Raw genomic sequence first — 12141 nt, forward strand, 5'->3', positions numbered from 1 at the left:
GGAGGGAGGGAGGGAGGGAGGAAGGGAGGGAGGGAGGAAGGGAGGAAGGGAGGAAGGAAGGAAGGAAGGAAGGAAGGAAGGAAGGAAGGAAGGAAGGAAGGAAGGAGACTACCTATATTGCTGTGACAGAAAAGGAAGGGAAGACTGCATGGTATATAGCCCAATTTTGGAAGCTAAGCACAGTCAGTACTTTGATGGGAGACCACCCAGGAAGACTCTGCAGAGGAAGGCAATGGCAAACCACCTTGGCTTCTCATTTGTCTTGAAGCCCTTGCTGGAGTCAAGTCAGTTGCAACTTGACAGCACTTCAGGTATGATGATGGAAAGAGGATGAAAGGTTAGAAGAAAGGATCTGGACAGGAGGCCTTCACTGGGAAATTCGGACTGTATTCTCCTGTGCAGCCTTGACCTTTCAGGCTGAAAAAGGCACAATCTGTGAGACACTCACCCCTGACCATCCAAATGGCAGGAACTGACCCTGATCCCAGTTTTCTCCGTTGACATAGAAGAGTCCAGCGATCATCATGAAGATCCACACAACCAGGTTAATGACATTGAGGACGTTGTTAAATCCCACTGAGTTTTTCACACCCAGGGCAACGATAATGGTTACCATGACAGCAATGGCCAAGGCCAACAGATCTGGGTAGGATTCTTCTCCTTTACCTATGAAGGGGGGAAGGGCACCGTGTCAGACCTCTTATTCCAGAAGGAAGTAAAGAATGCCAAAGAAAGGAATTGGTGGGAAACAACTTCAATGCTACTTCCTTGAGGGAGGACACATCACTTCACTGTGGAGCACTTCACTGTGGAGCACATAATGAGCCCTTTGGGGGAGGGCGGTATACAAATGCAATAATAATAATAATAATAATAATAATAATAATAATAATAATAATAATAATAATAATAATAATAATAATAATAATAATAATAATTTGCATGCACGCGATTCCAGGCCTAGCCCCAGGCATCGCCATTTAAAAAGATGTCAGGTAGCAGGACGAAGACCTAAGAGCCTTCTCCCACCAGGTTAGACTTTACAGGGCTAGAAGGATTGCTAGGCCACTGGCAGGGCATGGGGAAAAGATCATTGGTGACACTTCAGTGTCACTTCCAGCTGGAACCTGGAAGTGACATCACCAGTGCTCTAGGATTTTGCCTGATCCTTATGGTAAAAACCACAGAGATTGGGAAGAGTTTTAGAGCATTGTCAACATCACTTCAGGTTTTCATGCCAGACGTAACAACGATGTGTCTTCCCTTTCTTTCCCCTCTGCAGCTCAGTTGAGAACCAACAGAGACAAGGGAGCATCATTAAGAGTCTGCCCACCAGTAACAGACAGATGGTGAGCTATGGGCTAGACCAGTGGTTCTCAACCTTCCTAATGCCGCGACCCTTTAATACAGTTCCTCATGTTGTGGTGACCCCCAACCCTAACATTTATCCATTTTACATATGGAGAACACTGATGCAGAGAGTCCTAGGCGACCCCTTTGAAAGGGTCCTTCAACTCCCAAAGGGGTCCCGACCCCCAGGTTGAGAACCACTGGGCTAGATGTTTTGACTCTGTGTAAGGATGTTCATAAATATTCAATATCTATTGACTATGACAACTTTCCAAATGTGAAAGGGTTATAGTAATCAGTGGTAGCAGGGGGCCATGACTTAATGGTAGAGAAATTGTTTTGCATGCAGAAGGTCCCAGATTCAATCTCTGCCATCTGCAGCTATGAGGATCAGGCAGTAGGGGAGACCAAAATCCTCTGCTTCACACCCTGATGCGCCGTTTCCAGTCAGAGCAGACAATACCGATCTTGACACTGACTGTCAGACTCAGTATGAGGCAGCTTTATGTGTTCACCAAATTTCACCATGGGGACCAGCTTTAAATTTGAAATCAGTGGAGGTTATAATCCCATCTGCTCATACTGCTCATAACACAATACAAAATACTTTGTGAAAGGGCTCACTGCTAATCAAATCTCAGAGCTTTGCACAGATCACAGAAAGTCCAGATGGACTTTCTCTGCCCAAATTATTTTCATTATGCATTTCTATTCCGGAGCCACTCTACATGAGCTTTCCTTTATGTAAGTGCAGTGGCATTCTCTGCTGAAACGAACTAGGAATTCCCTGAATGCTTGAGATCCACCCGGGTGCACAAAGTTCTCTAGATCAGGGTAATTGTGCGTAGGATGAATATGTCAGTAGCACATAATGACACACTGGACAGATGTACAGGAAGTATCCAAAAAAAAAAAGGCAGGAATTGTTTCCGAATTTGGCCTTGCTGATAAAAACTGGCCATGGATTCCTAGCTCTGGGCTGGAGTTCACTGACATATGAGCTAACAAAGGACCCACACAGGTTGAAAGATCCTGCCCAGCAAAGTGTTGTTGAAAAGATGCCCACAGCATTTGCAATTGGACATCCTCTGATTTCCAGTGTACTCATTTATTTGCCTTTCAGAATCCAACAGACACAAATCGCTACCAGATGCAGGACCGTTTCTCCTGGTATACCCCCCCTAAAGATCACTGCACTCAGTGAAGGAAAATCTGCTGGTGGTCCCTGGCCTGAAAGATGTCAGTCTTGTTTCAACCAGGGTCAGGGTTTTTTCAGCCTTGGCCCCAACCTGGTAGAATGCTCTGTCCAATGAGACCCAGGTCCTGTGGAATCTGATGCAGTTCCACAGGGCCTCTCAGGCAGAGTTGTTCCACAAGGCATACTGTTGAGACAGCTATGTTTTTTTCCATCTCAGCCTCCCCCTTTTCCCACCTTCCATCTTCTTCCACCCTCTTTCCTTACTAGGTTCAGGACTGTAATGTAAATGTGCTGCTGCCGTCAGTCGAAAGGGTCGATATGCTGTTTTAAATTGATTTCATTGTTTTCTATAAAACGCTGTGCCTGGAAGGGGAAGAGTGGCATATGAGCCAATTAAATAAATACATAATACAATACACGTCAAAAGCGAATTCTCACCCAGTCCATTTAAAGTCCCAACGCTGTCAATCATCCAGCGGCTGATGGTGTGATTGGCCAAGGAATCGAACATGCTGCTTAAAGCACTGGCTCCCGCTGCTGTGCCAATCAGGTATTCCAGGATTAGGTTCCATCCAATGAAAAATGCTACGAACTCTCCCACTGTGACATAGCTGTAGGTGTAGGCAGAGCCGGTGGTTTTGGGAACACGCACTCCAAACTCGGCATAGCAGACCCCTGGACAGAGACACGCATGCAACCATAAGAAAGTGGTGGAGAAATCAAGAAAACCAATTATATACCAGAGCTTTTACCAATCTGCTGTCTAAAATCCAAGGAAACATTCAAATCCCCAGTTTTGGATTATCAATGCAAAATTAAATTAACTGTTTGTGCTATCTGTTAACTATCTGTTAACTATCTAGACAGCATGGCCAGCTGGATCTTACACTGGACCAGTGCAGTCAAAGGCTTCAGTGGCGTAGAGGCTAAGAGCAGGTGCATTCTGATCTGGAGGAACCGGGTTTGATTCCTGCCGCTTGAGTTGTGGAGGCTTATCTGGGGAATTCAGGTTAGCCTGTGCACTCCCACACACGCCAGCTGGGTGACCTTGGGCTAGTCACAGCTTCTCGGAGGTCTCTCAGCCCCACCCACCTCACAGGGTGTTTGTTGTGAGGGGGAAGGGCAAGGAGATTGTCAGCCCCTTTGAGTCTCCTGCAGGAGAGAAAGTGGGGATATAAATCCAAACTCCTCCTCCTCCTCCTCCTCCTCTTCTTCTTCTTCTTCTTCAGTAGTATTAGTGAATGTTAGTTCATGGGTTTGGTGGACATATTTTGTGAGAGAGGCAATCTTTCACAATCTAGCCAGGGTGGTGTAGTGGATAGAATGCTGTCTTCAGATCTTCTCAGTAATAAATTCCACTGGACTGCTGTGGGAAGTTCTAGTGGTGGAATGTGCCTTCAAGTCACAGTTGATTTATTGCAACCCCAAAGAGTTTTCAAGATGAGAGACCTTCAGAGGTGGTCTCCACACGGGCTGAGAGAGTTCTGACAGAACTGTGACTGGTCATAGAATCATAGAGTTGGAAGAGACCCCAAGGGCCATCAAGTCCAACCCCCTGCAATGCAGGAACACCCAATCAAAGCACTCCTGACAGAAGGCCATTGAGCCTCTCCTTAAAAACCTCCAAAGAAGGGTCAAGGTCACCCAGCAGGTTCCACGAGAGTGGGGAATCGAACCCAGTTTTCCACATTAGAATTAGCCACACTTAACTACGAGACTATGCTGGTTAGTTGGGAAATCCCACCCATTGCAAAAAAAAAATACTTTAAGTTTCATGCATTTAGTCTTTCCTTAAGCCAACTAGTCACTGAGGAAAGCCATGTCAGCAGGGAATTTGGGCCATGTTGCTTTCCCATCCTGCTCCCCTTATCAAAAACTGATCACCCTTCCCCAGGTTGGATCTAACTCCAGTGCAGAAAAAGAAAGGCTCCTGTATTTTTCCTACCCTGTCTTTCCCTCTTATGTATGCAGATATGAGCTGCCAAATCACAACCAACCTAGGGCAACCCCAGCACTGCAATTTCAAGATAAGTGAGAAGTGGAGGTGGTTTGCCATAGCCTTCCTCTACAGAGCTTTCCTTGGTGGTCTCTCATCCAGGTACCAACCCTGATTAACTTCTGAGATTTGATGAGATTGGGAGATACATACCATTCCATAGCACACTCCCCCCGCCCTCCACTAGTTAAAAAGCAGTCCAGATGGGCATTTTTTTTAATGTGGAGACAGCACAATTAGGGTTGCTGGCTCAGGGTTGGGAAAGACCCGCAGACTTTGGGGGTGGAGCCTGAGGAAGGCAGGGTTGGGGGGAGGGACTTAAATGGGGCATAACACCATGGAATCCACATTCTAAAGGGCCCATTTTTTCCAAGTGAACTGATTTGTGTTGCCTGGAGATCCGCTATGATACAGGGGTCTGCAACCTGCAGCTCTCCAGATGTTCATGGACTCCAAATCCCATCAGCCCCTGCCAGCATGGCCAATTGGAGATCTCCAGCCACCACCAAGAGATTGGCAACCTAGGAAGAGCTAACCCCTCCCCCTTCCATCAGCCCTACATGTGCTCAACGCTGGCAGAGCTAGCCCCACCACTCAGCTACTTTTTGCAACTAAACTGAATGGCGGATCATCTGATCACACCCTCGACATCACATGTGGTCTGACCATTAGAGGAAGTGAGAGAGACAAAGGAGGCAAAAATAAATACTGATGATGTCAATTAAAGCCAGATTGCCTTTCTGTTCAAATCCGCGCTTTGCAGATTTTACAGCACCCAGCTGGAGAAGTAACCACTGGTTTTCTTTTTTTTAAACAGCATAAATGGTTAGAGTGTGCCTAATGGTATTTGCGCAAAACGGAAGCATAAATTAAATAGAGTGACCATCTGGCTCTCATCTGGCTTCTCTATAATAGAGTGACCCTCGTCATTTGTTTGTCATATCACACTGACGGATGGGGCATTGAGAGGCATTACAGTCATTTGATGGTAACTTTAAAAACCATCTTTCTTCTCTGGCAGTTCTTCTGTGCTGACTTCACTTATACCGGGCCTTTCCTCCCAGTGGGGACGCTAAGAGGCTTCCATCGTTCTCCTCTCCTCCGTTTACAGCCCTGCAAGGTAGATTTGGTGGGAGTGTGTGGCTGGCCCATGGTCACCCAGCAACCTTCCCCTGCAGAGTGGGGATTCGAACCTGCTTCCCCCAGATCTTAGTCCAGGGCTCCAACCACGCCACCCAGTTCAGGCATCAATCTGCTTTGCTAGTAAAGGTCTGATAAAAAAAGTGCTTTTCTGCCAAGAGAAAAGGGCAGTTCCTGAGAATTTATCCCAGCTGAAACAAGGTCGCACAGCAGGAAATGCCTCTTGACTTTAATGGCCTCCAAGACAGGGGTGATTTGTCCTGTCTGCCATGGGAGAAGCAGGAGCTCACGAAGACCTCAATCCATGCCTGCTTGCATAGTACGCCAAATGTCTGGGAGGGGGACAACTAATGATTCCTACCCTGGCCTGCCCCTGCTATGCTGGGATACTGGCACCACATTCAGTGCCGCATTCCAGCATTAGCGGGGTTGCAGTGGCTGCACGCAGAGGCGTACTGCCCACGGGATTTCATCCCAACAAGCGTGAAAGCAAAAGCGTTTCAGCATCTGCGTTTCCTCCTGGAAAGCGTTACGACTGACCGGGGGGGGGGGGGGGGGGGATGAAAAAAAAAGTGAATGCAATAATAAATCAGGCAAGTAAATAAATAAATAAATAAAAAGATTAAACCCTTTGAAAACATCATTGGCCGCTCCTGGCCTTTTTGGGGGTTGAAGAGATGCAGGTTACAGAATGCTCTTCAAAAGGGGGGACTTGTGCTCAAAACCATTTAAGCCCCAGTGAGACGGTCTGTAGTGGATCACCAGGGCCCCTTCTGCACATACAGAATAATGCACTTTCAATCCACTTTCAATGCACCTTGCAGCTGGATTTTACTGTGCGGAATAGCAAAATCCACTTGCAAATAATTGTGAAAGTGGATTGAAAGTGCATTATTCTGCATGTGCGGAAGGGGCCTAACTGTGCTTACAGCGATATCTGGGGCAGCAAATCCATCTGCAGACTGTGACCCTCCAGGTCATAAGATCCCCTGGGCCTGTGTTTCATTCTACCTGATATTGCTGTAATCTCTGGGCTTAAAAAAAAATGCCCTTCCCTATAACAGAGAAACAATTGCAATGTGAACAGAGGCACCGATAACATCCATCCTTTGCAAACAGCCCCGCTCTGTGTTTATACTGGTAGACTTTGTTAATGATTCAAGGCTGCTCTTCTTTCTCCGTTCTGAAAGACAGACTATTATTAACATCACTTAGATCTAAAGCAGCAACAACCAGCCTGGGTTGTCAAACCCTGTAATTGAAAAGTGAATCCCAGCCTCCGCCAGACAGGTACAATTTTGAGCCAATTCTAAGCTGTGCAGAGGCACCAATTTGGGACTTTGACTGGTTTTCTATTTATGATTTGCTCGAATTTTTCAGCCCAGTTAATTCCAAAAGTGGGGGCCAGGACCGACTAGTAGGCTGTGATGTAGCTCCTAGCATATCGTTAAATAGAGATTGACAGTGCAGTCTTGAGCAGAGCTATACCCTTCTAAGACTACTGAAGTCAATAAGCCTGGAAGGGTGTAACTCTTATCAGGATTGCACTGTAAATAATAAAAGGCACTAATGAGCCCAAAATGACCCGCTCGCCAAGGAGGCTGCCTTCTATATCTCTGCATGAGTCACTGTTCTAAGTGGTAGCATATAATTCCATTTATGCCTCCATATCTGGTGGAATTATTGCATATCTGCATGAAACACTGTACTGAGCTGGCCTCCTTTCAAACAACTTCCGGAGGGTGAGATGGGGGTGAGGGGTGGAGCTATAATTCTGTTGTGTTTTTGTTTCACGTGGGATTAGGTCATTTTGCCACTACTGAAGCTAAGCCATAGCATAAACCTTCTACTCCCAAAGGAGGTTGCCTATTGGATCTCTGCATGAGATACTGCTCCTTCTATTAGGAGACATGTCTAGAACAATGACTCACACAGAAATTTAGAGGGAGATTAACTCCAAACTCAGCTCAATTTCGGAGTAACTCTTTGGAGGGGGGGATCAAGAGTGCACAGTTTTCATTCAGATAAAAAGCTTGCTTTGGCTATTGGAAACACAGCTTTAGCCATTCGGCTTTGACAGTTTTGGGGCTCTAGCCCCTAAATTTGGGATCTAGACTCATATATCATCCTTTAGGGTTACATACTAAATACACTTTCTAATTATTGCTACCCCCAAATTTTATCTACACAGTTTCTTATAACCTTATTAAAACCAGGACAGAAGTAGTGTATAAATAATACATAAGAGTAACCCTCATTGTCATCACTTGACAAGAAGCTAGCCTCTAACCATAATTTAACCTTGCCACTTTTTTCATAGATCTGTTATTGCTCTCCAAAGCTCCAATTAATTGAATATTAGAGCCAGTACAAACGGCAAATGGTTAAGAAATGAATTCATCCACCATCAGTGAACGGTGTAAAGCCATGACTCTTGGTACATGGTCTGTAGAAATCCACATTTGCAATTATCGTCAACCAAAAGAACCACATTTGCTTTTATCTTAGACACGAGGCCCATACCTCAGGAAGGCTCACAGCTCAGCCAATCCTCTTAAAGTGGCTGTTTCAAGATAGGAACCACTTAGTAACCACAAGCCCAATCAGGCAATAGTCTTGCCCGCTTTCCTGCAATATGGGACAATGGTGCTTACAAGAGCCTCAAGTGGCATACTGAAAAGTATCACTGGTGGTAGAATCATCGAATCATAGAGTTGGAAGAGACCTTAAGGGCCATCAAGTCCAATCCCCTGCAATGCAGGAACCCACAATCAAAGCACTCTAGACAGATGGTCATCCAAACTCTGTTTAAAAAATCTCCAAAGAAGGAGACTCCACCACACTCCGAGGTAGTGCATTTAACTGTTGAATAGTCCTTAGGAAGTTTTTCCTGATGTTTGGTGGAATCTCTTTTCCTTCACCTTGAACCTATTACTCCTGGTCCTTGTCGTTGGAGCAGCAGAAAACAAACAACGACAAGAACTTCATTCACATTTAATTTTGTCGTACAAGAAACTTTGGGTTGGATCCAGCCAGTCTTTTTTGCTCAATTTCTGCCAATTCCTCTCTTTAATTTCCTATCCTAACAAAATCCTTTTCGTGGCCAAAGGGGACCCCCTTCTTTTTTTACCAGTGAAAAAACTGGGGACCCCCTTCTGTTATTCACTGAGGACTGCTGAGAGATACTAGAATAAAATAATTGTTCAAAATACTAAGCACCACAGTGACATTTCTAAGTTTCATGGCGACCTGATACCTGGGATTTGCCCAGCCCTTTGCTAAACCATGTAAGAAAATTTGATAGGTGGTTAAACCATGGCGGAAGCTAAAAGTGTCTTTTACATGGGACGAGATGTTCTGGTTTCCTGCACTGCCCATGTGATTGCAAATAAAGCACAGCAGCAACAGAGCCTTTATATAGCAGGTTTCCCTGCCCCAATCCCGCAGGTGCCACCCTTCTCACCTGGGCCATGAGAGCGTTTGCAATTTTTTTAAAAAATTAGCACAATATCAGTTTTATAGCACTACAGTATGGTAATGATAGTTGTGGCAGGTTCTACGTATTCCCAGTTCTCTTTTTTTTAAAGCAAGTTGGATTCTGCACAACATAAATATAATGTCCTGAAGATGTCATAAAAAGTGTTTTGGTGAAGAACTTTGCAGATCTCTGTCCCGCAAAATGACATCAGCCCGTTTTATTTCTCTCAACTCAGGTTTTTCAAAAATTGCTAAACTAGTGATCTTTCCCCCTAAACCCGGGCTAACAACATTTCCTGCCTGCTGAGCGAACAAAAGCAGGCAGGAAATGCTTTATTTCTGCCATCCAAACCTCTTACTTTCATTTCCACCGCTTCCACCCGTCATTTTGTGTGCTGCTTTGTGAATATTCCCCATGGAGGTTTCCTCTGCGTCATTTCACTGTAAAAAGTAGATAGTGTTTGTTTTGCCTAGCAATCCAGCACACCTGTTGTTTTTCCTGTTTTTTGTTTTGAGGGGGATATCTGAGAAGCTACATTGACACAATTAGTGAAGCTGCAGTATGTGCATATTTATGTCCCTGTAGCTTCACAGACATCCCCCTGAAAACAAAACAAAAAAAGGAAAAATGACGTGTGCACAGAATCGCTAGGCAAAGCAAATTTTATTCATCTACTTTTTACACAGAAATCGCATGCAGATGATCTGCAAGCAGAGGAAACGTCCATGTTGTGGGAACACAAAATGAAAAAAACCCCAGGCCTCTTTAAAATGTCCTAAAGATGTTTTATTTCTGTTTATTTCTGCAGAGATACAAGGGAAAAGTTTCAGAGGGTAGCTGTGTTGGCCTGCATTAGAGACCAACAAGTTTTTTTTTGGGGGGGGGGGGGATGGAAAGGTTATGGGCTTTCAAGAGGCACTCCTCCCTTCAACAGATAAAGAAAAAAGGCATATCTTCACAAGCAAGGGGGACAGAAAGCTGGGAATTCACAGAATAACAATCATTACAACAGTATAGCAACATAATCATATTCTCGTGCTGATTTTTAAAAATACCCTGCTTGGCAGGGGGGGGAAAAATGGTTGCTGCAGGAACAGAGTCAGAGAAAATGCCTGCCAGGTGAGCCAGAAAACCCAAATCTACCCATCTACCCAGCAGTCATCCTTACTACAATCCTTCCCAAAACTTCAAAACAAAGCAGATTTAAGAAAGATCAGGGAAAAGCCAGCAAAATCCCTAGAGCCTAACTTACCTCACAGAGTTGCGTGGATAAACAGTGATGGGTTAGAAAGATCTTTTAAGCTGCTTTGGGTTCCCATTGGGAGAAAAGCCGGGTAGGAATATGAATAAATAAGCAAAGATTTGAAACCTGACCAAATCTAACTTTTAACCACTACACCGTACTGTTACTCACATGGGCTCATTCCGCACATGCAGAATAATGCACTATCAAACTGCTTTCAGTGCTCTTTGAAGCTGTGCGGAATAGCAAAATCCACTTGCAAACAGTTGTGAAAGTGGTTTGAAAACACATTATTTTGTGTGTGCGGAAGGGGCCTTGGTGTATGTTTGTTTTGCTCCTGCGCTTCTACACTCATGGCAAATGAGCTGTCTGAGGATCAGAAAGCTTCGTCTGGATTGTACCACTTCAGACAGCAGGGTGATCTGGTCCTGTGACTGCATCCTCATGTTTATGTCATTGCTTTCTTTATTTAAAAACTTGTTTTTGTTTTTCTCCACAAGAGGACTCAACACTTTAAAAGAGGTAATTAAAAGGACATGTTCTGCTCAGAGCAAAGTCACATATCAGGGAGATTTCAAAAAACTGCTTCAGCCTTAGCAACCATTTTGTATATGAGCCCATTTCAGTTGAAACCATTTTTTTCATGTTACCCTTCTTTTTGCAATTAAACGCCCACTGCGTATGCCCACCTTCACGTGCAGAAGCAGGTTGTTGAAAATTAAATGCTCTGTGGCGGTTCTTGCATATTTCATGGGCCTTTAAACTTGCTCGGATAATAAAAGCTTTTTTTTCATGAGATATTTGAGACTTTTATTTCTGTGGTGCCATCTGGGGACAAGGGAAGTAAAAAAGAAAGGGCGCTCCAGCCGTTCCTCAGCATGTGAAGTCATTATTCCAAGCTGATTAAAAATGTATGCAAGCTGCAAACGCAAGACACTGCCTAATAGGAGGAGGCCTGAAAGATTTATGAAACAGATGCCCTGATGAAGACAGGTACGCCATTCCAGACTTTTGAGCTGAAAAATCATCTTGAAGTCAGCTCCCGGCATTAGCCAATAGGCCAGTGAGGTTTAAAAGAAGACTGGCGTTGATACATAGAATGATATTGACTCAAAGACGTCTGATTAATTGGACAAGGCAGTTAGAGATCTCATTCCAGTTTTCATAGGACTTACATAATTCTCTGTGCTCTGGCTATGGGCTTTCTTCAGGATCCCAAGTGGTCTGTGCATGTTTTCCATTTACTTTTGCATGTACAGTGTGGGGGTGATAGGCACAGAGCAAAGCCCTGCCACAGAGCAGAGCAGGTAAAATAAACCAGTTCCAAAAGATTCCTTTGTTTCAAAGTTTTATTCGTTCAAAACTTCAGTTTCGGGAGATCTCCTGTGAGCTTCAGGGAGGAGTCTCAGAGCTCTATTGTTTGCAAACATACCCTTCCTGAGCGTACGCACCCTGGCCCTTTCCCCACTCACCATAAGCCGCGGGGTAACGTCTTGAAAAGACACGGGGATCCTGGACGTTCCCCACATCACCAGCGGCCACTGCGCAGCTGCCCAGAATCTGCTGCTCTCCCACCTCCTTGGCGCGCGTCAAATTAGGTCCTCTTCAAAGAGCAACATTTTCAAAAACGCCGCGGTTGCCGCGGGGTGGTGGGGAACTTCGGCTGTTTACGCGTGGTTGATTCGCTGTGACGCACAGCGAACCGGCCAATCAGGCAAAAGGATCCTCCATTTTGA

At 44.9% G+C, this 12141-nt stretch overlaps 1 protein-coding gene across 1 annotated transcript in view; it reads right to left on the minus strand.

Moving 5' to 3' along the window:
- Positions 1–12141, minus strand: part of SLC7A14 (solute carrier family 7 member 14) — a 73056-nt gene that overhangs the window by 15147 nt on the left and 45768 nt on the right. The window contains exons 3-4 of the mRNA XM_048506819.1: positions 2987–3223; positions 449–666 (exon numbers count right to left, since the gene is read on the minus strand). Coding sequence (XP_048362776.1) covers positions 449–666; positions 2987–3223 — 455 coding nt within the window. The remainder of the gene's footprint in view (positions 1–448; positions 667–2986; positions 3224–12141) is intronic.

The sequence above is a fragment of the Sphaerodactylus townsendi genome, linkage group LG08 (assembly GCF_021028975.2).
Source record: "Sphaerodactylus townsendi isolate TG3544 linkage group LG08, MPM_Stown_v2.3, whole genome shotgun sequence".
NCBI classification, from domain to species: domain Eukaryota; kingdom Metazoa; phylum Chordata; class Lepidosauria; order Squamata; family Sphaerodactylidae; genus Sphaerodactylus; species Sphaerodactylus townsendi.